At 44.3% G+C, this 21,943-nt stretch overlaps 1 protein-coding gene across 1 annotated transcript in view; it reads left to right on the top strand.

The window, feature by feature from the left end:
- Window positions 1–21,943, top strand: part of FARP1 (FERM, ARH/RhoGEF and pleckstrin domain protein 1) — a 308,381-nt gene that overhangs the window by 255,304 nt on the left and 31,134 nt on the right. The window contains exons 14-16 of the mRNA XM_027557856.1: window positions 12,700–12,887; window positions 14,117–14,206; window positions 15,246–15,379. Of these exons, the coding sequence (XP_027413657.1) occupies window positions 12,700–12,887; window positions 14,117–14,206; window positions 15,246–15,379 (412 nt within the window). The remainder of the gene's footprint in view (window positions 1–12,699; window positions 12,888–14,116; window positions 14,207–15,245; window positions 15,380–21,943) is intronic.

Genomic DNA, 21,943 nt, shown 5'->3' on the forward strand with positions numbered 1-21,943 from the left:
GGTGCAGGCTTTACTTTGAACCCCTTCTTTAAAAGAAGGACTGCTTTGCTATGCCTCATAAAGTGAGGAATTGACAAAATTCAAGGCCCAGTGTAAGTTGGTTGCTTGTTGAGGTGAAGCGTGATTGAAATCTTAGTGAAGACTAATCAATATTTAAATCAGAAGCTTGTGGAATTCTTTCTCTCCTTTGCAGACTTCCGATGAAATGATATAAATCCTCATGAACTATAATTGGCGTGGGATTGCTGGTTTGGTTTGGGCAAATGTTAGTGATGCTTGAAGAAGCTGTAACTGGCTGTCAGAACCTCTTGGTGAAGCACAGAGATGCTTTGGAGTGATGACACAGGAGAAAGTAAGATCTCGAAGGGTGCATGCTATCGTCACCAAGAAGTTAGCAAACTCGGTGTCTGCCTTTGAATAGTGCACTCGGCTGAGAAGGACTGTTTCCCAGTCTCATGGCCTTTGGTTGATTTTTATGCATATTCTTAACATTCACACTCTCAGGAACAGTGTCTTCTCCCCGGATCAGTGACTTTGGGCTGTTTCTCTGTGCAGGAAAAAAAAGAAAGCGGAAGTATTGAGAGGTTTGGTTTCTTTTTAAATCGTCCCGCCTGTACCAGTGCCTTCCACCCAGTATTCTGCATTTCAGATGGAAGGTGGTTTGAACTTGCATTGCTTCTCAGCCTTAGCGGCACTTTGGAATCACCTGAGACATTTTTAAAATGGTTGCTGCCTGAGCCCTGACCTTAGAAATTGAGATATAATGGGTCTGGAGTGCCTCTTGGGCTCCCCAGATGGCTCTGCTAGGCAGCCAGGGTCATCTCTCGGCCAGATGCTATTGCCTTCTAGAACCTAGTGGAATGTGATGAGAGGGTTAGCTGAAATGTTGGCTTGCTTGCCGAATAAGAAAAGTATTACAAATGAAATGTTTTTGGGTATTTTGGTACTTTGCCTGCTCTTTGGTACTTTTCAGTCTTTGGTACTTTTAAAAAAAAAAAAAAAAAAAGATAAATTGTAGAACAAAAATTATAGACCCTAAGTAACTACAAAACTGTTGGAAAGAGTTGTAACAGTGATCCATCCCTGTGCCGCCTTGCCAGTGGCCTTATAAAAACTCATCATGTGGCTTTGTCATGAGGAAAAGCTAACTAAGCGTGTTTAGGAAACTGAGTAGAATTTGGCAGCAGCGTTGAACAAGCAAAAATATTGACAGACCCTGTGGTTCACATGTGACTGTCCACATGAATGTCAAGACATTGGTTTTAAAGATTCTGAAAACTTAATCCATTTTTATACACACTTTGGCTTCATCTTCCTAGTCATTTGATTCAGTGCATGATTGATGAATCAAATTGATTACTGGAAAGCTTGAAAGATGTTCATTGAAGTAGTCTCTTCATGTCTTGCTTTAGATTTACATATTTAACAGAGTCGCAGAATTTTAAAACCAGAAGGGACCTTAGAGGTCACCTAAGTTAAACCTTCATTTATTGTTAAGAAACCTTGTTCTGATGAAGGTAAGAGACTTCATGTTGTCCTACAGCTATTGCATGACAAAGCTAAAACCAGAGCCTTGGCCTCTAGACTTCAGTGTGTTACTCTTTGTGGTATCTTAATGTACTAGGAACTTTTGGATTCAATATTTTATTTTTTGACATTCTTGTGTGGATTAATAATTAAAATCATGAAGACTAGGAATCAGGTAGCCTTAGGTTGTTGAGTCCATACTAGGTAAGATGAACTTCTGCTTTTTATTTTGTGGGGTTTTTGCAGTTTATATCCCAATTTTGCTTTTCCTGTTTTGAACTTAGAAAAAGATGTCAACTTGCTATATAAAAAGTAGTCAAATGTGAGTTAAACAGAGTCACATTTGGAATCTGTGGTTTATTTGTGAAGGTGGTTTGCCCAAATGAGTTTTGTTTTTACCTCTAATCATATAGCAGTCTGATCATGAAATATGGAGGAGCAAAAGGTATGAACTTACCCGGCTTAGAATGTGAATCATCAGATGTAAATCCCAAAGCAAAACATATCCCACTGATTATCTTGTTGTGCTTTGGCCTAGAAGAAGTAGGCTTTTATCTAAAGTGTTTTCAAAAGCAACTGATCAACAGTGGTGTACGCAGTTCTGTGTTGACAAGATTTCCCACTTTTAGGGTCACTGGGAGAGTTTTTCTCAGGTTGGTTTTGTACCAGCCAAACAACCCAGTTTCTGCTTCTCCGCCAGTCTTTGTGAGAGTGGAAATTTTGCTGTGGTTCATGGTGCTTAGAGGAAAAGAGGGGCACAGGTGTGGGGTATAGTTTGTTCAAAAGTCACATGTTCTGAAGTGCTCAGAATATTAACTTGTTCCTCTGGGAGAGCTTGCCTGCACTGCGGGGGGAGTCAGCCTAAGCGTTCTGTGAGCCGGGCGGTAGAGCCAGTTCACTGAGGTGAGGTTGTCCGGGAAAGCCAACAGCCTCCACCCTCCCACCTTCCATGCTCCCTGCCTGTAGTGAGACTGGTCCCCAAGCCCTTCCCTGGCCTTTGCAATCTCCCTGTGTGGTCTGTGAAGGGCAGACACATCCATGAAGTTGAACTGAGTGCAGGGAGGTCAGAGATGGGCCTGAGTATAAACAGAATGGGCAGCAGAGATGACAGACAGTGAATTCTTTCAAATTTCCAAAGGGTTTCCCAAGACCTGTCCACCAGTTTTTCTAAGGCAGTAGCTAGTGGAGGGGGTTGCCTGCACCAGCAAGGAAGCCAGGTCTTCAAGTTGTGGCTGCTGTATGCAATGATGTCTTCTTAAGGCCTTGGATGGAAAACAAGCCAGATATAGAAGCAGGAATGTTCAAGCCACTCAGGGCTACTCCAATGGCCTCCCTGCATTAATATCTTTTGCTCGGTAATATTTCAAAATATGTAAATTATAGACCCTTTTGCAGTAGATACTTTGTTGTTGCTCATTCAGGGCAAGATAAAAATGCAAGAAATGCTCGTAGCATAAAGAAATGCACTTAATGAGTTCCAGAACTCAACAACCGGTTGCCCCGGCTCCTTTACCAGTCATCTGTATGCCATTGACGACATTTTATTAGACAGGCATTTAATTAAAGAACGTCTGTTGGCCAGATTCTTCCCTGCGTGTGTGACTCATTTGGAAACTTCTCACGGATTTATCTCACCAAGTTGTGCTGCTGTGGCCTGCACTTACAATGTGAGTAATTCCCACTTGAGTCTTCAGAACCGCTTTGAAGATTCAAACCAAGCAATGTGATTTTTTTTTTTTTTTTTTGTAAAACCAAAATATAACATGAGCCTCTTGAAATTTCCACCAAGTATACGAAACCCAGCCTGTCCACAGTTGAATCAGAAAGCCCACTTGCATCTTAGCTCTCAAATCAGTTTGACTGTGTTGTCAAGCAGTTTCTAAAAGAAGAGACAATTAAAATATTAAGATGCCATTTTTAATTTTGTTAAAACTGGTGAACATGCATATCAGCTTCCCTTTTTCCTGTCTTTAACCGGTGTGCCTATGTTTTTAATCAACTTTTTCCACTTAAAATGCTATTCCTACTTCAGCACAGTATGTTGCTGTTGTTCAGTCGCTCAGTTGTGTCCGACTCTTTGTGACCCCATGGACTGCAGCACGCCGGGCTTCCCTGTCCTTCATTATCTCCCTCGGTTTGCTCACACTCATGTCCATTGAGTTGGTGGTACCATCCAACCATCTCATCCTCTGTCATTGCCTTCCCGTCTTGCTCTCAACCTTTCCCAGCATCAGGGTCTTTTCCATTGAGTTGGCTCTTCACATCAGGAGGCCAAGCTATTGGAGCTTCAGCATCAGCCCTTCCAATGAATATTCATGGATTTGGTGCAATTGAAGGCGTTAGTGAGTAACTGGACTACAGGTAGGCCCAGCCTTAAATTAAGAAACTTGGGGTCCTCCTCCTTATTAGGTTTGAGTTTATTTGCTTCTGTTTCGATCACTCTTCTTTGTCTGAGTCCTTATTTTTATTAACCAGAATTTAAAGAGCTCTCTGAGTTGCTTCCCCAAGAAAGGCTCTTTTGTTCTCCATCTTCTCCTTTGTACTGTATAAACATCCATCCTTTGAAGAGCTTAATGACTGTAAGGCTGGCTTTCCTCTAGTTTCCCGGGGATGAAGCTCCAGTTGACTTTAGAAGAACAACATGGATTTGAATAATGCAGGTCCATTTACACTTGGATATTTTTTCCGTAGTAAATAATACTGCACTACCCAATCCAAAGTTGGTTGAATCCGCAGATGCGAAAGTGTACATATATAACACAGAGGGCCAATTCCAAGTTACATGTGAATTTTCTACTGTTCAGAGGGTCTGCACCCCTGGCCCCTGCAGCATTGTTCAAGGGTCAACTCTCTTGCTGCAGATTTTACAAATCAAACTGCAGAAGAATCTTTCAGCGCAACCTCTGCAGTAGAGTACGTTTCTTTTAACCTGGAAGAGGTGGACATTTTGAACTAAACCATTGCCAATAGCTCTCAGATGAGTTTTGCAGTCAGCCGTGTTAGCCAAGCTCACAAGAATGTATGGAAGGAAAGGTGCTAGAGGATGAGCTTCTGCAAGAAAGAAGCGACTCAAGAACTGGACTCTGGTGACGTGTAAAGAGTTCACAGGTGCCGTGTTTTCCTTGTGAGTCTAGTTCCGTCTGTCTCTGTTTAGTTCAGTGAAATGTAACGCAGGGAAATCGTTACACTGTGTATACCTCTCGCACCGGTTGCTGGTTTTTAAATTGAAGCCATGACTTTTGGATCAAAATAAGCATGCCACTTAATGTGGCAGCCTTTTTAAAAATAAAGAAATCATCATCATCATGAAAAGCAAAAATACCCATGATTTGGCCTAGTATCTTAGACATCAAAGATCAAAAGTGGCCTGATTTCCACCTGTTTGGACACATACTTGGAAAAGGACTATTACTGTTTCCTGGGAAACTTAGGGATTTTGAGTATTTCCTCTATGCATGGAAGTTGCAAATGCTGATTTATATGTCATAGATGTATCTGAGAGGAGGTGAGTTGAATCTTGTGGAAACAAAAAAAAGGTCTTGCTTCATAAAATTCACACACATCACTCCAGTAAACATAGACGAACCCTCCAACATGGGGAACTTTTTTTTTTTTCTTTTCCCATGAAAGCAGTTAAAACCCTGGCGGAACCTGGGGTAGAATGAGAAAATCTTCTTTTCCTAAAAGCTTTAAAAATCAAAGAGACCCTGATTTGTTCAGGATCGTTTCCGTATGGACAGACTAAACAATGCAGACATCACAGCTTAGCCTGAAAACAGCCTTTGGCAACCTTCTTGGCCTCTGGTGTTTAGTTATAACCTCTGGTAGAAGACAGCTCCTTGGCATCTTGGTGTGGGTGCTAGCTCAGATTACCCTGATACATCTTGGGGTGGTTTTACATTTGAAAGTAGGGAGGATTAAAATCTCATAGCAGTTGACATGGATTATCCGATCTAAGGGTATACTCGAGAGCCGGTGTGGAAGGTTAGCTAGCTCCTAGGCAGATACTGTTGATGTAAACATGGAAATGGTCCTAGGAATTGCGTGAGCTTGCTGCTAGGGGCCAAGTGCAAAGACTTCAGGCTATTGAAGAGTAGTAGTTAGAAATCACTGCCGAGTGCAACGTAAACCAAATAGTAAGGAGAGAGGATCAGTGTGTGTGTGTGTGTGTGTGTGTGTGTGTGTGTGTGTGTGTGTGTGTGTGTGTGTGTGTGTGTGTGTGTGTGTGTGTGTGTGTGTGTGTGTGTGTGTGTGGTTGTGTGTGGTTGTGTGTGTGTGTGTGTGTGGTTGTGTGTGTGGTTGTGTGTGTGTGTGGTAGAAAAGCATTGAAAGAGGTGGAGGTGTTAGTTTGAGAGTTTGGAAGCAATGCTTTTCCTTTATTATAAACTGGGGTTTTTGACGGCCTCTCAAATAGGAAATAATAGAGGGATCATTTTGGAACCTGTGATGGGCCTGTAATTTTCACAGATGACCTTTCTGGCTCATGAAACTAGGCCAGCAATTGCTTTTTCCTGGGCCTGGAAGTTCCTTTGTAAGAAAGCAAGCATTTGTCACTCTGCCCACAGTGGTTTATAGAAAGACCAAAGACAAGCCTTCCCTAGTTGAGGACACACCCCCTCTGCCGTCTACACTCGCACCTGAATGGCCAGTGGATTCAGTCCCTTGCCCTCACCTCCTTTCTGCCTGGAAAGTTGCCATGAAAACCTAACTAACCCCATCTCACAAGCTTGGCCTTTATTATTAACCCAATTCCCTTCTGTTCTTTCTGTGTGCATATGTAATTTATTAAAAATCGCTAATACACTAAATTAATTTTACAATAGACAAGGCTGGGGACTTCATTCTCATTTTTGTCATTTGTTTAATCGAGTTGAGAAGACATTTTTCTGTCGTGCCATGGTATGCCCTGGATGGTCAGCATGTACCTACCTAAAAGAAAGCTTTATTTTTTTCCCCAATGTTCTGTCTTTATCCTCGGAGCACGGTGTACCTTCTGTTCCCTGCATTGTTGGAGCACTGTCTGACGTCTTTTTTTTTTTTTTAACATGACTGAATACCAATTTGTACTTGGAATACCTGTTTCTTCTAGAATACAGTGATCCTGCTCACTAAACATCAAGCTTTACCATGGAGACATCCTGAGCGGTCTTGCTCGGTGGTACCGTATTTCACTAAAGGTGGGGAAATCGAAGATGAACAGGACGGACTTCGTTTTCCTGACTTCGTCTTCTCCAGGCCTGCCTTTCATACTGTGTGGGGTGGCCTTTGGAAGTGAGCAGGATCTCTGTAGTGCGGGGGCATGGCAGGGCTCATGGAAACAGAGAGCATCTGTGAAGGAGCTTACATAGGGGAGCTCAGACAGCTAGCCAAAAGATAGGCTTCCTATTGTTCAGTGGGAGCATCTATTCCAATAGGCTTCCCAGGTGGCACTAGTGGTAAAGAATCCACCTGCAGTGCAGGAGACTCAAGAGGCGTGGGTTTGATCCCTGGGTCTGGAAGATCCCTTGGAGGAGGAAACGGCAACCACTCCAGTATTCTTGCCTGGAAAAGAGTCTCATGGACAGAGGAGCCTGGTGGACTACAATCCATGGGGTCACAAAGAGTCGAACACGACTGAGCAGCTAAGCACACATGCACATCTCTATTCCAAAGGGACTGGCAAACTTTATATAGCTTATAAGAGTTTAGCTGTGTGTTTTGTTAGGGAATCGGGTAGGTAGAAATGTAGAGAAAACTTGGTGATTCCGCCCTAGTTGGCGTCCTGTGGCCAATGAGCTGTTCTGAGTAATGGTTTGCTATCTACCCAGAATGTAGGCTCTCACAGATACTGTCTGATTCCATCTTCTCGCCATGGCTGAGCACAGTATCTCACTAAAGCATGGGTTTACTCCACTGGGATGGTAGCTGGTTTCTCCAGTAACAGTGAACTCGGTGATTCTTTAAGCAGAGAAGGCCAAACTCATGTCATGGTGTATGCATGGGATTAATAGCTCTTGTCAATCTCACCCAAAAGAGGGTTGTACTTGACCTAACAGGTATCTTGCTGTAAAAACTGTCAATTGTAACTGTTCTTTGCTACTGATGGCTGAAGCTTTGTTCTAAGTACCAGATGGTGTTTTTCACTGGTTCAAAGCACCGTGTACCCCAGCCCAGCCACTGTGACCCCTGCCACCGCCATATTCTCCCATTAGCAGCATTTCTCTCTATTTTTCTGCAACTTGCACCACTGTTGCTTCTCTGAATTGCTTCACGATGAACAGTAACGCTGATGTTTGGCTGCTTGTAAAACTTTTCTTCAAGGAACTTGGTCTAAGAAGCACGTACATTTCCCACAACAACCTAAGCTGTCAAGAAGAAGGCAACCCTGCTATGATTGGTAATCCTGTAATCTGGTTTTTCTTATGGAATCTTGTAATTTCAATGAAATACTATCAGCCCTTTTTCCCCCTCACATATTCCATTGGGGTGGGATCCAGCTTCGTTATCAGACTAGAATGAATCATGCTTGTTCTGGAAACTAGCCATGAATCAATACAATACTGACCTTTTTTTTTTGGATAACTGGCTTTCAAATGCAGCCATCTCCAAAGAAACTTTGTCTTCTCTTTTAGAGGGAGACTCTGGATTTAGAAAGAGCCTTTTTAAAAATAAATGAAAACCTGCATCTGTAATGTATTTTCTACATGTGCCTTTGAAGCACGTCGTGGGTACATAGAGATACAATCTCCTATATCTTAGAACCAAATAACAGAAGACAAGTAATGTTGGAAGAATGACATTTAGAAGCTTGCCAAATGTGTAACTCTGGGGGAAATACTGAGGAACCTACATGGGTATTTTTTTAATCATTGTACTCTCTAAATTTTGGAAAGAGGATTTGAGAAAGCCATCGACGGTCTTGTTTTCATCAGGATTCTTGATCTCAGATATTTTTGTATTTCACACACCTGTGGATTACTGTTTTCAAGTTGTCAGGTTTTCTCATTCACTCCTTAACAGGAAAAATAACACTTACCTAATTAAAAGCGAGGATTCCCAATTTATTGGCTAATTTAAAACAGGGCAGGTACAACCAGGTGTTCGAAATGCCATTTTTTTATGACTCGAAAAACAGAAAATTCTCTTTTCCCAGGCTGTGTGAGTTGGCTCTTAAGCCTTTAATAGAGTCGGAGGAAGAGATGGCTATCTGGTGGCTTGTGCCTAGTCCCAGAAGGGGAAGGAGGGTGCGAGTCTGGCTTGTTGACCATAAACTGTGATCCTGCTGGTTATGTGCCTCTGCCGCAGAGTTGGTGGAGAGACGCCCCAGTGTGGGTGAGGCTGCAAACCCAGCTCCCCGTGTGCAGCCAGAGAGAAGAATTACGAATGTATTTTACATTAAAGTGATAAGCCATTTTCCAGGCTGGATGATACACTGCATAAATACTGCAGTGCTAATTTGAAGTTCCATAATTGTCCGTGCCATGAGAATGTGTACATGTAAAAGGGTTTTCAAAAGCAATTACCAGAAATGCCTCCCTCGAGAGTAACGTTGGTGAAGGTGTGTTTAGTCCTTGGGAGTGACATAAATTCATCCTGCTGGATACAGCTGAAGGGTAAGGGAGGGGTGTCAGGAAGTTATCTGGTACAGGTAAGGGACCTGAAGGTTATAAACCAGAAATGTAACTGAATACTAAAAACATGTAGGGCGACTTCTAAAAATAGGGGAAATTTTTTTTTTTTAAAGAATCAAAAGCTTCCAGATTTTCAAGGTATAACTGATCTTTTTCTAATCTCTTCATACTCCTTTCTACCCATTGCCTTAATAACCAGGTGCTTTTCTCAGATGACACCCCCTCCAGTTATTTACCTAGAGCCCCTTGCTGAAAGAAGTTCCTTTGTGTCAGTGAAGGAGATGTATAACCTTGTGTCAAGGAGGAAAATGATACAATCCCCGGGCATTAATATGTTCAGGGGTACCAGTGCCTGCCAGTCGCCATTTCTCCTCAGCGTGCAGGGCTGCGCCTTCAAGGCAGATGACAGGCTGTGTGATGAGAGCAGGCTTTATGAAGCTGCAGAAATCTGGCAAACTCATTTTATCTAACACCGCCATGTTTGCTTGCCCCCCCCCCCTTTTTTTTTTAGAATGGACTACTTCAGTGAAAATTGGTTACATGTAGCTCTGATAACCGTGACCTCAGACATTGACGTTTGGGTCACAGGTCCTCACTGTGGACCAAGGGCAGGCCCCTTGTGGACATCAGTTTGTACAGACCCTTGCCACACACTGGCTCATAGTCGAAAGAGAATTTTAATTACTCATCAAGCTGCCAAATTCTACTAATGACTCCCGTCCGCATATTCCACTGGCTGCTGAATGGTAAATGAGCCTACCTGCTTATGTTTGCAACCCTGTCATCCTTGAATTTGCAAAGCCTTGAGGAGTTTCTCTTGCAAGGGGAGGAAAGAGGCTATTCTTCACGGATGTGGCTCAGATTGGTAAAATCCAGCTTCAGAGTTTTGGATCCTTCCCCTCGTTAGCATTGCGGATAGATTTCTAGAACAGGCTGCTTGGTATTTATTGATTTCTTGGTCTTAGTGTCATCGCCTTGGCTTTCTTGGGCCCCATGATCAGACACAAAGCCAGCTGAAGTAACCTCTCTGGAAATGGACTTTGTCTACTGTAATTTGGTCCTCCTCCAGAGTTGTGTATTGCACGTGTAATGTTGGTGACACACGCATCTTTAGGCCACATGATAAGTGAAAATGTAGCTGAACCCAGAACTCTAGGACTAGAACTCCCCGACTCTACCTAGGAACCCAGTTACCATCAGGCTCACTCTCAGTGAGTGCCCCACTTTCTGATTCCTGTCTCCAGTGTGGTCCAGTGGGGAGCCTTCTAGATAGCTATCTTCTCTGCCACATGTCCTGCCTTCGTGGCAGCGTGGCACCTCTCCAAGAGCCCTCATCTGTTAGATCATCCTTCCTGCCCACTGGGTCTACAAACCGAAGCGTCCCCGGGGGAGTTCACAAGGGCGGCAACAACAGCTTTCGACCTTGGAGGGTGGATGTGGTTGCACTCGAGTGTGTTCACCCTCATTCTCTCCCTCACGATGTGGCAGCTGGTTTTTGATCTGCTGCTGGATGTGGTCCAAGGCTTCCTTGGTACTGTCTCCCCACCCACACTCCTCGTCCACGCTAGCCTTCTAACTGCTTTTTGTTCTTGGCTCCAACTCTTTGAATGACGAGGCAAGTGCTTTTTCTGTCCGCGTCACTGCAGATTCAAGGCCCAGCACGGTCTCACTTAAACTGCCTCACCTGGTCTCACACACTGTGAGAACTGAAGGTAAGCCCCCACATTGTGCCAGATGTGAACAAATAAAAAGTGACTCTCCAGCAGCGACTCACAAATGCATGAAATGTTTCGATCTCCAGACAGACTGCCAGAATTTCTCTTTTTCTAATTCCTCTTTGTAGTGATAACATTTTTCTTTTTGTGATTCTTTTTTTTCTTAAGAGAATAGCATAGTACCTTGAATCAATTACAGTTATGATTGTTGTCACTATTTCTATTTGACAAGTTCAAATTCTCTCAAAATTATTGTACTCAGTTGTGCACTGGTGTCAATAAAATTGACATTTGTGAAGCAATTTCTGGCCTTTTTCTCCGGGTTTTCCTGGGTCTGGTGGTGTGAGAGGGGCGACGGGGTCTTTGTCTAACATCAGGACTTTGTTATAATGATGTTTATGAAAATGCAAGGCATTGAAATGGAGGGTTTTTTGTTTTTTTTTTAATGCAAACTTCTGGAATCTAACTTTTCCTGACATTTTCTGATCTTGTTCTTCAAGGATGATTGTACTGACCAATAGTCAGTGGGCAGGATGTCTGCTTTCTGTTTTTGTGGGCGTGGTGGCTTTTCTCCCCATGCATAGGTGACACAGCTAGCTGGGCGACCTGAGACTGGGTGGGCCTGGTGGGGGTTTCTGCATGATTCATTCATACTGGGGTCACGTTCACGACCCAACTCCAGCAGCTCCATTCGAGGCGGACCTATCTTGTAATGTCCAAGCAAATATGAATGAATCCAAAGAGACAGGATAGAGGTGAAAAAACTGGGGAATTCCCAGAAAACTGCCCTTCACCTCTCTCCCCGAGCTTCTTGATACTGGGCTGAGTAGCCACAACCATGAAACTGGATATTGGAAAATAGAGAAAGCATTCACGTAGTTTTTCTCTATGATGGTAACTGACAGGGCTGCAGGCTACTTAAACTGTGTTCATCCTAATCCTAGTTTCTGCATGAGAATTATAGATCTGTTAGGCCGAAACATTTGAGCTTAGAAGTAGATTTTGAAACATCCCACTTAGTTTCAATAGGTTAAGGTATTGGTACTTGCAAAATTCTGTTGGCAAAGAGTTTTCATGTGCATGTCATCTCATCTGGTTGACTCATAATGGGTAATTATACATTTTACCCAGTTATACAATTTACATATATCCGGTATCGTTTTCAGAGGAATAACTACCTGTCGTTTTTTGACTCAAAAGGGGGACTTGTGACAATGTGATAACCTCCAGCTTTGCATTTTTAAGTGATCACCTTTGCTATAATTGTGATACTAGTGTTTCTGTCCCAAACAGTGAGAGAGACATGGAGTGCCATCACCAGGTACAACCAGCTTGCTTCTGTTCTTCGTAGAATGGGGAGGTAGCTGCTTTCCCTTTCTTTAGCTGTGACCATTGTTCCAAGACGTAGTCTGTCCTGGGTGTCCCAAGTCCTTTAGTCTTCTATTAGAATAGCACTATTTTCTAGTCATTTTCCACATCTCCTTGTGATATAGACCCTGTGTCTTTCTCGAGTAATTCTTAAGACATTAACGAAGTAGTTAGGAGATGAAGATGCTATTTGCAGATACACAATGCTTTTAAAACTATTGTAATTATGCTCTACGCAGAGTTCTCCAGCTTATCATTAATGATGTAACTGTGGTTCCACTGAATGGTGTCTTAAGGATGAAGGCTGCTGAAACTTAGGGAAAAAAACTAGAAAGTCATGGAGGGCATTTTAAGCGTGCCGTATAGTAATATAGTAGTCTAAGGTTCTAAAGGTTTGAAAAGGTGAAAACTGTAAGTGGAGACTGGGTCCCAGAAGAAATTACTTTTTTTTTTTTTTTAATACTTCTCATCCCAAACAGGCTCCCTGACTGGCAGCCCTCACCTTTCAGAGCTGTCCATCAACTCGCAGGGAGGAACGGCGCCCACCAACGCCATCCTGTCGCCCAACCTGAGCCCTGACACCAAGCAGGCCTCCCCCTTGGTCAGCCCCCTGCTGAATGACCAGGCAGGCCCCCGGGCTGAGGACGAGGACGATGGCCGGAGAAAGGTATGAGGACTGGCAGGCGCTCACCTGTTGATTTTTTGTTTTTTTTTAATTCCAATAATTTGCTCAGTGGTAAAGAATCCACCTGCTAATGCAAAGGACACGAGTTTGATCCCTGATTTGGGAAGATCCCCTGGAGAAGGAAATAGCAACCCACCCTAGTACACTTAGCCTGGGAAATCCCATGGACAGAGGAGCCCGACAGACTATAGTCCATGGAGTCGCAGAGTCAGACACGACTTCGTGACAGAACAACAGCGATAAAGTAGAATCATGCAGTGTCTGTGCCTTGGTGACTGGCTTATTTCCTTGAGCAGAACATCGAGGTTTATGCATGTTGTAGCCTGCATCAGAATTTCCTTCTTTTTAAGGCTGGCTGGTCTTCCGTGGTCTGGAGGGTACCACAGTTTGTGTATCCATCCACCCCCTGATGGACAGTTGAGTTGTTTCCTCCATTTGGCTGTTTTGCCTAATGTTCTGGGAACACTGATGCACAAGTATCTGGTCTCATCTCTGCTTCATGTGTATCCCCAGAGGTGGAATGGGGTGGACTCCTGTGGGAAGTATCTGGTCTCATCTCTGCTTCATGTGTATCCCCAGAGGTGGAATGGGGTGGACTCCTGTAGGAAGTAAGCGGGATGGGCAACAACAGGGGATTGGTTTCCTTTTCCTGACTGTTTAAAGAGAAGCAAAACCAATGGTAGACCTCGCTAAGGCAGTGCCACCCGCCCCCCTAACAGGGACTCTGCCTGCTGCCACCCTGGCCCTTTAGATCAGCCACTTTCATGTTCCCAGGAGCAACGTAACTTCTGCTTCCTAAAAACCAATACCACCAGCCCATGATGCCCAGGACAAAGGCTGCCCTGGTTCTTTTTCATTCATTTCTTGAAGGCTGCATCACTCTGATACTATCCTAATTAATTAGATTTTCAGGCGCCCAGTTTTGAATGAACAGTGGTAACTGACACACTCACTTGAGTTCTTTCACTGCCGGTAGGATTTACTTGGAAGGAAACATTCCTAGACAATTTTCTCATCATAGAAACTCGTTCTTTATTCTAGTTCCTCTCGCACAAAAAGGAGAATAAGAGTTTATTTAGCCTTGATACCAACCAACCAAAGATCGTAAGTTAGCAATGCATCACTTTGGTTAGGACTTTCTTATAACTAGGACTGTTTTAGAAACTGAGGCTCAAATTATTGTGTCTTTTTTCTTTTTATGAATTTTGCAGAGATTCCCAACTGACAAAGCATACTTCATTGCTAAAGAAGTCTCCACCACTGAGAGGACATATCTGAAGGATCTTGAAGTCATCACTTCGGTATGCGTAGCATTTCCCCTAAAGCGTTAAATTACATAATTTATCTTGACTAAAACTCAGCTTTAGGAGACAAGCTGGATCTAATTAAATATCGGGTTCTCCGACTCCAGTTAAAAGGATTTTAGTCCTGAGTTGTACAAATTAGGCAATAATGGTATGTTTAATTTGGAATATGCCCTAAAAAGGTTTTATAATTGTGATTTTTTAAGTGCAAAGGAAGGAAGTTTCTAAAGTGGAGAAATTTAATGTTAAACGTTTCACTGAATGTACTGCCTGCACTGATGCAGAACTTTGTGTGTTTTGCCTCATATTTTTCTTGAGAGAGACCTCAGTGGTGAAAGGGAAACCTCGTATTATCTCTGATAATAAATTGAGCCATGTCAGCAAAATCTGCCTCAAAGACTGCCTTTTATCATTTTAATCCGTCTTGTTCAGTCTTGGAAACAAATTCAAAGCATGGTGGCAGATGTCTTTATGACCCTGGATTCTGGAAAGGAGCTAGGCAACTGCAGGTCAATTGGAACGGTCTGGTGTCTGCCTCTAGAGCAGGCGCTCAGCAGTCCTCGTGGGGCCCAGCCCAGCCTTCGCTCGGTGAGATGAGTGGTGAGCGTGCTGGCAGAGGCATCACCTCTTTGGTTCAGCCACCTTTCTGCTCAGCGTCTCAACAAAGGAAGAGCGACAGAAGTTTCTTCAGGACTGAACTGAGGGCGTACGGGGGCATAAATCAGGGGTGACCCAGGAGTTGGCCATAATGGAAGTTTTGATTTGAGTAGCTGCTCACTTCAGAGATTTCTCCTGGCTTCAACGGTACTTGGTAACAAATTTCAGGAGGCGGTAATGCAGAGATGGTCCTTCTTACTCCATCTAATGAAAGGAAGGAAAACAGAAAAGCCTCAAAGCCCTTGATGCTCTTGAAATCCTACAGATGCGGCAGGAGAGCCCTTATGTCTCCAAGCGTGGTGGGCTGTACCTCCGAAGAGCTGCAGACCTTGGTTCTTCACCTCTATGCCTCTAAATGCACCCTCTTTTTTATTCCCAGTGGTTTCAGAGCACAGTGAGCAAAGAGGACTCCATGGCCGAAACCTTGAAAAGTCTCATATTCCCGAATTTTGAACCTTTGCACAAATTTCATACAAATTTTCTCAAGGAAATTGAGCAACGACTTGCCCTGTGGTGAGTACAATTCTGGCTGACCGTTCTGCCTCATCCCCACCACCCTCCTCTTTCTTTCTCTATTTCTCATTTTATTTTTATGTTGTTCCGATAATGAAATGAATCCCACAGAATACAGTCATGTCTTCTGGAAGGTTGATGAGAATTATAAAGAGTAGAGGCAGAAGAGGAACGTTTAGTGTGTTGGTAATATTTTACTGGTGCTTGCTTTATAGCCATTTAAGTATCATCCGTCTCACGCTGTTCTCAGTGTAATATTTCACAGTGTTTATAAAGAGTGCTTTGAAAAATAGACCCCGTAGGGACTTCCCTGGCAGTCTTTTAGTTAAGACTCCACACTTCTACTGCAGGGGGCAAGAGTCTGATCCTAGTTGGGGAACTAAGATCCCACCTGCTGTGTGGTATGGCCAAAAAAAAAAAACAGAACCCCGTACCCCACACATGCATACATTTTTACCTTGATTCCCACTACTAAGAATTTATCTTAAGGTTGCTCTCTAATATGTGAAATGACAAATGGCAATGATATCCATGACAGAATTAAAAGATTGGAACTGACCTAAATACTCAGGAAGAGCAGGCTGGATAAAAATATTAAGTCTGTTTTATTAAGTACCATATAAAATATTAATCTCTGGATGCAAAACATCAGGAGAAATCGTCTGTACCGTGGAATGCAAAGTCCCTTGGCCCAAAATGGAAACTTCTGCAGAAAATTCTTACGGGTTTTTTTTTTTTAAAGACATCTATAGACACATGAGGAATTGACTATCTAGTAAGCATGCGTCTGAAAAATGCCAGGAGATAATAGCAGAGGCTTTCTATCCACTGCATACTGTGTCCATCCTCACTACAGGTGAGAGTTTGGTTCAAGGTGTTCTCAGGGGTGTTTTAGTGACTGTAGCCGGAGACCTGGATGAGGTGGTCCCACCCTGGGGGATTCCAAGTAGGGCATCCGGGCACTGGTTAACACGCTCACAGAGCTACTCCCTGTGCTGTGAAGCAAATGTGCTCAGATATCCAACTTTGTATGTTTCTTATACCTGGAGAGAATTCAGTGCACCTTTCTTTGCTGTGATAGAAGGAAGTGGGAGGCTTTACTCACGTGCCCCAGGCAGGAGAGCTCAGCTTGGACTGAGGAAGAACAGGTATAAAAATCAGCTCCACTGGAGATGACAAGAGACTGAAAGTGCCAGTTTAGACTCTTACTCTCGATTGGTTCTATGAATATAAAAGAAATACCACTTTTAGAAATTTTTTAAAAATGCTCTGTAGCATCTAACTCTATGTTCCCAAAAGTGACTGGGAAGCTTTCAGTTGTGTTCTGCCATGTTGCCTCCTCAAGTCATGCAGAGTTGAGTGATGCTTTGGTAGTGAAGCTGAAGACATTCTAGCTCTGGAGAAACCAATCCAGCAGTTCATTTTCTGGCCAGTGAGATGCGTGTTCATACAAACGTCCTGTAAGCTCAGAGCATCTTGAGATGTGTCATACGGCAGTTTGGTCCACATAGCAGTCGATTTAAATAAGGTTGGGGAGGTCACACACAGGAGCTGTCCTCAGTTGGCAGTGCCCTGGCAGCCCAGTGTGGCAGCTTCAGCTCACTCGCTGCCACTGGCAGAACAGTAGTTGCCTCGGTTCTTGTCCCCTCATGGGAAAGAATTCAGACAAGAGGCGTAGAGCAGTTTTCAGCAGCAAGACTTTTATTAAGCAAAGTGAAAGTATGCTCCTGAGAAAACAAGAGTGTGAGCTGTCTGGAAACCAGAGCAGTCCCACAGTGGGGGTGTGTGTGTGTGCTCAGTCATGTCTGACTCTTGGCGATCCCAAGGACTGTGGCCCTCCAGGCTCCTCTGTCCATGAGAATTCCTAGAAAAGAATGCTGGAGTGGGTTGCCATGCCCTCCTCCAGGGATCTTCCCCACCTAGGGATGGACCCCACGTCTTCTGCCCTGGCAGGCAGATTCTTTACCACTGCACCTCCTGAGAAGCCTACGATGGGGGTAGGGTTGGGTTTTTAGCTTAGTGGTCCCTCCCTGTGTCCTGCGTCCTTTGACTGACAAGTTGTTTACAGCTTTGGGTTATATAACTTGCCCCTGAGTGTGCAGGCGCCAACCCATAGGCACCCAAGCAAAATCTGGGGTTGGGGAGGGGAGGGAGCAAAAACTGTAATGCTCATTTATTTTAATGACAGTGTCATGAACCCTGGGTTGCTGAGTCACTTCTGAGGTCTTGGTGTGCCTGCAGCAACCTGTTCTGGCGCTTTTATCTCGCTTGGCCCTGACTGGGCTGGAAACTTGAAGGGTGGTCCTTGACCACAAGAGGGGAGGATCTGTGGGCATGTCCTGATTCCCAGTGTCCAGAGTGAGGAGGGAAGGATGACCCCGTCCGGATGGAGGGGCAGGGATCTTCTCACTTGTAACTACTGACACTTCTCAGTACTGACACTGCCACCAGAGAACTTTGCCGAGCTGTACGAAACACATTTCATTTTAGAAGGACTGCCACGCTCTTGGGTTTATCCATGATCATACATCTTTAGCCTTTATCTGTGAAAGAGTGTCCAGCAGCTTTAAAAAGCACCTGCTATCATTTATTTCCCCAGAGAATTTTCAGTAGTGTGTCTTTCAAAGGTCTATAATTTTATTCATGTTTTCCGTGAGGATGCCAGAAGCGTGTTAAAGACTCAAGGCTAGAGAGAGAGCACACACAGTCAACATGCAGCTCCATCAACTTGACCTTCAGCATCTTTTCAACAATGGACCCGCAGCATACTGATGACGTTTATCGGGAGTCAGTGTCCAAGTGTGCCGTTCAGTTCAGCTAATCAGTTCCTTGAGTGCATGATGAAAATGACCTGGCTCGGCAGGAATTCATGGCAGAAGGCTGAGTGTGAATGAGTTAAATGTGAGCCAACAGAATGAGAGAGAGAGAGAGAGAGAGAGAGAGAGAGAGAGAGAGATCAATGTCGGTTCTATCTGTGGCTCTCAACATCAGCTGCTCATTAAAATCACCTGGAACATTTAAGGAAAAAAAGTATCTTGATAACCAGGCGCAGAACACCAGACAGCCGTATCAGAATCCCTGAGAGGTAGAATGTAAGTGTCAGTAGTTCCTAAAGCTTCCTAGGTAATTATTCCAATGTGCAGCCAAGGTCGTGAACCTCTTCCATAGAATGTGCCTCATTAGGAAGAGACCAAGGATTGCCCCTTGGATCTTCAAGGCTCAGAGCTCCCTCAGAATACTGTACCCAGTTCTGAGTGTCATGTTTGAAATGGGCTAATAGAATGCGTTTCATTAAAAAAAAAAAAAATGTTGGAAGTATGGGCATTTGGCCTCAAAGAGAAGATTTTGGAAAAGAAGATGGCCCTTTTCAGGCTGGTTGTATGAAAGAGGGTGTCAGCATCATCTTAGTTGTACCAGAGGACAAAATTTAAACAAAGGAGTGAGTTTCCGAAGAGGTACCTTGTGTCTGAGCATAGAAAAGGGTTTCACAGCAGGTGCAGCTTAGCGATGACAGGCTGCCTTCCAAGGCAGTTGGCTCCTCCACCTCGGTGTTTCTTGAGCTGAGGTTGCCCATTTCCAGAAGCTACTTATCTATTTGACAAAACCCCAAACCTGGCAGGGCATTAGGGTCACTTGGGGTTGGTGGGCCAGTGGAGTTTTGAAAAACTATAAATTGCTACATTGTACCCAGCCCTCCTTTATCAGAATGTTGGGGTGAGATCCAGAAATTTGGACTTTTTCAGTGCTTTTGAGATGACTGATGAATGATTTTCCTGGAATAATTCATGTGCAGTGTCTGAGAAACCAGTGACCCTATGATTCTTTGGTTTGCATTTTACTTATAACTCTGTTTCTTCTATAAGCAATGAATGAATGCATGGATGAGTGAGCATGTGCCAGGCTTCGTTTGCTGGAGACTTGCAGTCTCAGGGGAGGGGGCAGGCCCTCTCGTGGCTGAATGGGCCATGTCCAATGAGGGCATCCCTGGCTAGTTCTGTCTTGGAGGACATGTGGGCCATTAATGCCTGCACAGAAGAAGCAGGCCATGAGCAAATATGTTCAATGAGAAGAAGGGATCACATAAGGGATCCCTTAATAAAGGGATCCTTTATTAAGAAAGGAGGTTGCTCTGGGTTATTGACAGACCGTGTGTGTGTGTGTGTGTGTGTGGATATTCTGAGATGGGAGACACGGCCTGGCCCACGTGGAGTGGGCTGGCAGTGTCTGCATCCTTCATCACACCAACACCTGAGATCCACGTCCAGCAGTCTACAGCCTCATTTCCTCACCTATAAGACGAGATGTGGCCTCCACCTCACCGGGATGTTACACCAAGTAAATGAGACAGGGTCTGTAAAAGGCTTGGCGTCCTGTCCCCCACAGAGGAAGGGGGAAAGGCTGACCATCTTTTAATATAAACTTCTATAAATTGAAATCTGAGATTTAGGGAAAAGTTGCCATGAGAATAGTTTCTGCACACTCCTTTTCCAGACCCTCCCCTTGATGTCAGCTTCTTACATCACTGGGCACGTTCCTCAAACCTAAGAAACCAGTGTTGGTTCTGTTAAAAAGCAAAATCTGAGCAAGTAAAATTGAAAGGTCTAATTGGCTCTACTGAATGATTCATGAATGGGCAGTGTCCTAGGTGGCAAGGAGGGAGGAGCTCCAGAAACGGAAAGGCTTCCCTGGTGACTCGAACAGTAAGAACCTGCCTGCCAGTGCAGGAGACCTGGGTTCCATCCCTGGGTCGGGAAGATGCCCTGGAGGAGGGCATGGCGACCCACTCCAGTATTCTTGCCTGGAATTCCATGGACAGAGAGCCTGGTGGGCTACAGTCCATGGGGTCACAAAAAAGTTGGGCATGACTTTAGTTAACTAACTAGTGTTAGAAAACTAACACTTTTAACTTTACAAGCAAAACACGGAATAAACCACGTTATTTCAGATGTAGGGACCCTACCTGGGGGACAGCAGGGGTCTGTGTGGCAGATGACCTCATCTTCCTTTGGGGATCAAGAGGGCCCATGTGACCAATGACTTCATTGGTACTGACCAGTGGCTGACTGGTTAGGATGACCTTCCTGGGGGAGGTTGTGACTGTGGAGAGATCAATGGTTAGGTACTAAGTCTTGGCTTTAGCTCAAGTGACTCCATTTTGGGCCTGTCCTTTCTCTTCTAACACTACGTTATTAACTAAACTCCAAACTTTAACCAGTGATAGTATTTTTAATTATTGTTAATGGAAATCTAAAGTTTACCATGTACCTCAAGGTCCCCCAGATTTGGGGCTTAAATGTCACCACCACTGTGCTTTTCTTTGCTGCCCTAAGTTACGCTGTCATATACTTACATCAGCAGTGGGAAATCATAAGGCAGAAAAAGTACCAGGATGTTTTCCTGTATGATTAGGCTGGAGCCTGGTTCAGCAAACACACCTGTTCCTGTCCAAATGGTGCATTCTCCCAAGTCAATGCTGGTAGAAGAGGCTGGCCCGTTTCATTCAGGCCCAAGCCCAAGTTACCCCGTTTCTTCAAAAACAAGGAAACAGTTTCGGTGACTTCTGAAAACACACATTGTGCTTTTTCTTTTGAAAGTGAGGACGTTTTACTCAGCTGTTCAAACGAGTTCAGAGAAAGCCACTGAAGATCTTTGGCCTTTGGGCAGGAGCCCCACATTCCAGCCCTAAAATGACTGGCAGGTGCTGGGCACAGACTAGGCCAAGTCATTCCCCAGAGATGGACACAGCCCCGCCCCAGGTTCTGCCGGGGATGGAACTCGGCTGGTGGGGAACTGGGACCCAGGGAGGGGCATGCAAGGAGGCATGGGTAGGCTCTGGGCACACAGCTTCCAAGAAGGATCAGCTGGGTTCAAGAAAACAATGTGATTGCCATTGAACTGAACACTTGCAAAATGGTTATGGTGGTATATAGTAGGTTTTATAGTGAAAAAAGAAACTGTAAGTCACCCAGTCGTATCCGACTCTTTGCGACCCCATGGACCATAGTCCCCCAGGCTCCTCTGTCCATGGCATTTTCCAGGCAAGAAACTGGAGTGGGTTGCCATTTCCTCCTCCAAGGGATCTTTTGTTGTTGTTCAGTCAGTAAGTTGTGTCTGACTCTTTGCTACTCCATGGACAGGCATGCCAGGCTACCCTGTCCTTCACTATCTCTTAGAGTTTGCTCCAACTCATGTCTGTTGAGTTGATGATGCCATCCAACCGTCTCATGCTCTGTCGCCCCCTTCTCATCATACCCTCCATCTTTCCCTGCATCAGAGTCTTTTCCATTGAGTCGGCTTTTTGCATCAGGTGGCCAACGTTATTAGAGCTTCAGCATGCATCAGTCCTTCCAATGAATATTCAGGGTTGATTTCCTTTAGGATTGACTGATTTGGTCTCCTTGCTGTCCAAGGGACTCAAGAGTCTTCTCCAGCACCACAGTTCAAAAGCATCAGTTCTTCGGTGCTCAGCCTTCTTGATGGTCCACCTCTCACATCGGTACATGACTACTGGAAAAACTATGACTATTCACACCTTTGTTGGCAGAGATATCTCTTTGCCAACAG

The sequence above is a fragment of the Bos indicus x Bos taurus genome, chromosome 12 (genome assembly GCF_003369695.1).
Source record: "Bos indicus x Bos taurus breed Angus x Brahman F1 hybrid chromosome 12, Bos_hybrid_MaternalHap_v2.0, whole genome shotgun sequence".
Taxonomy (NCBI): Eukaryota; Metazoa; Chordata; class Mammalia; order Artiodactyla; family Bovidae; genus Bos; species Bos indicus x Bos taurus.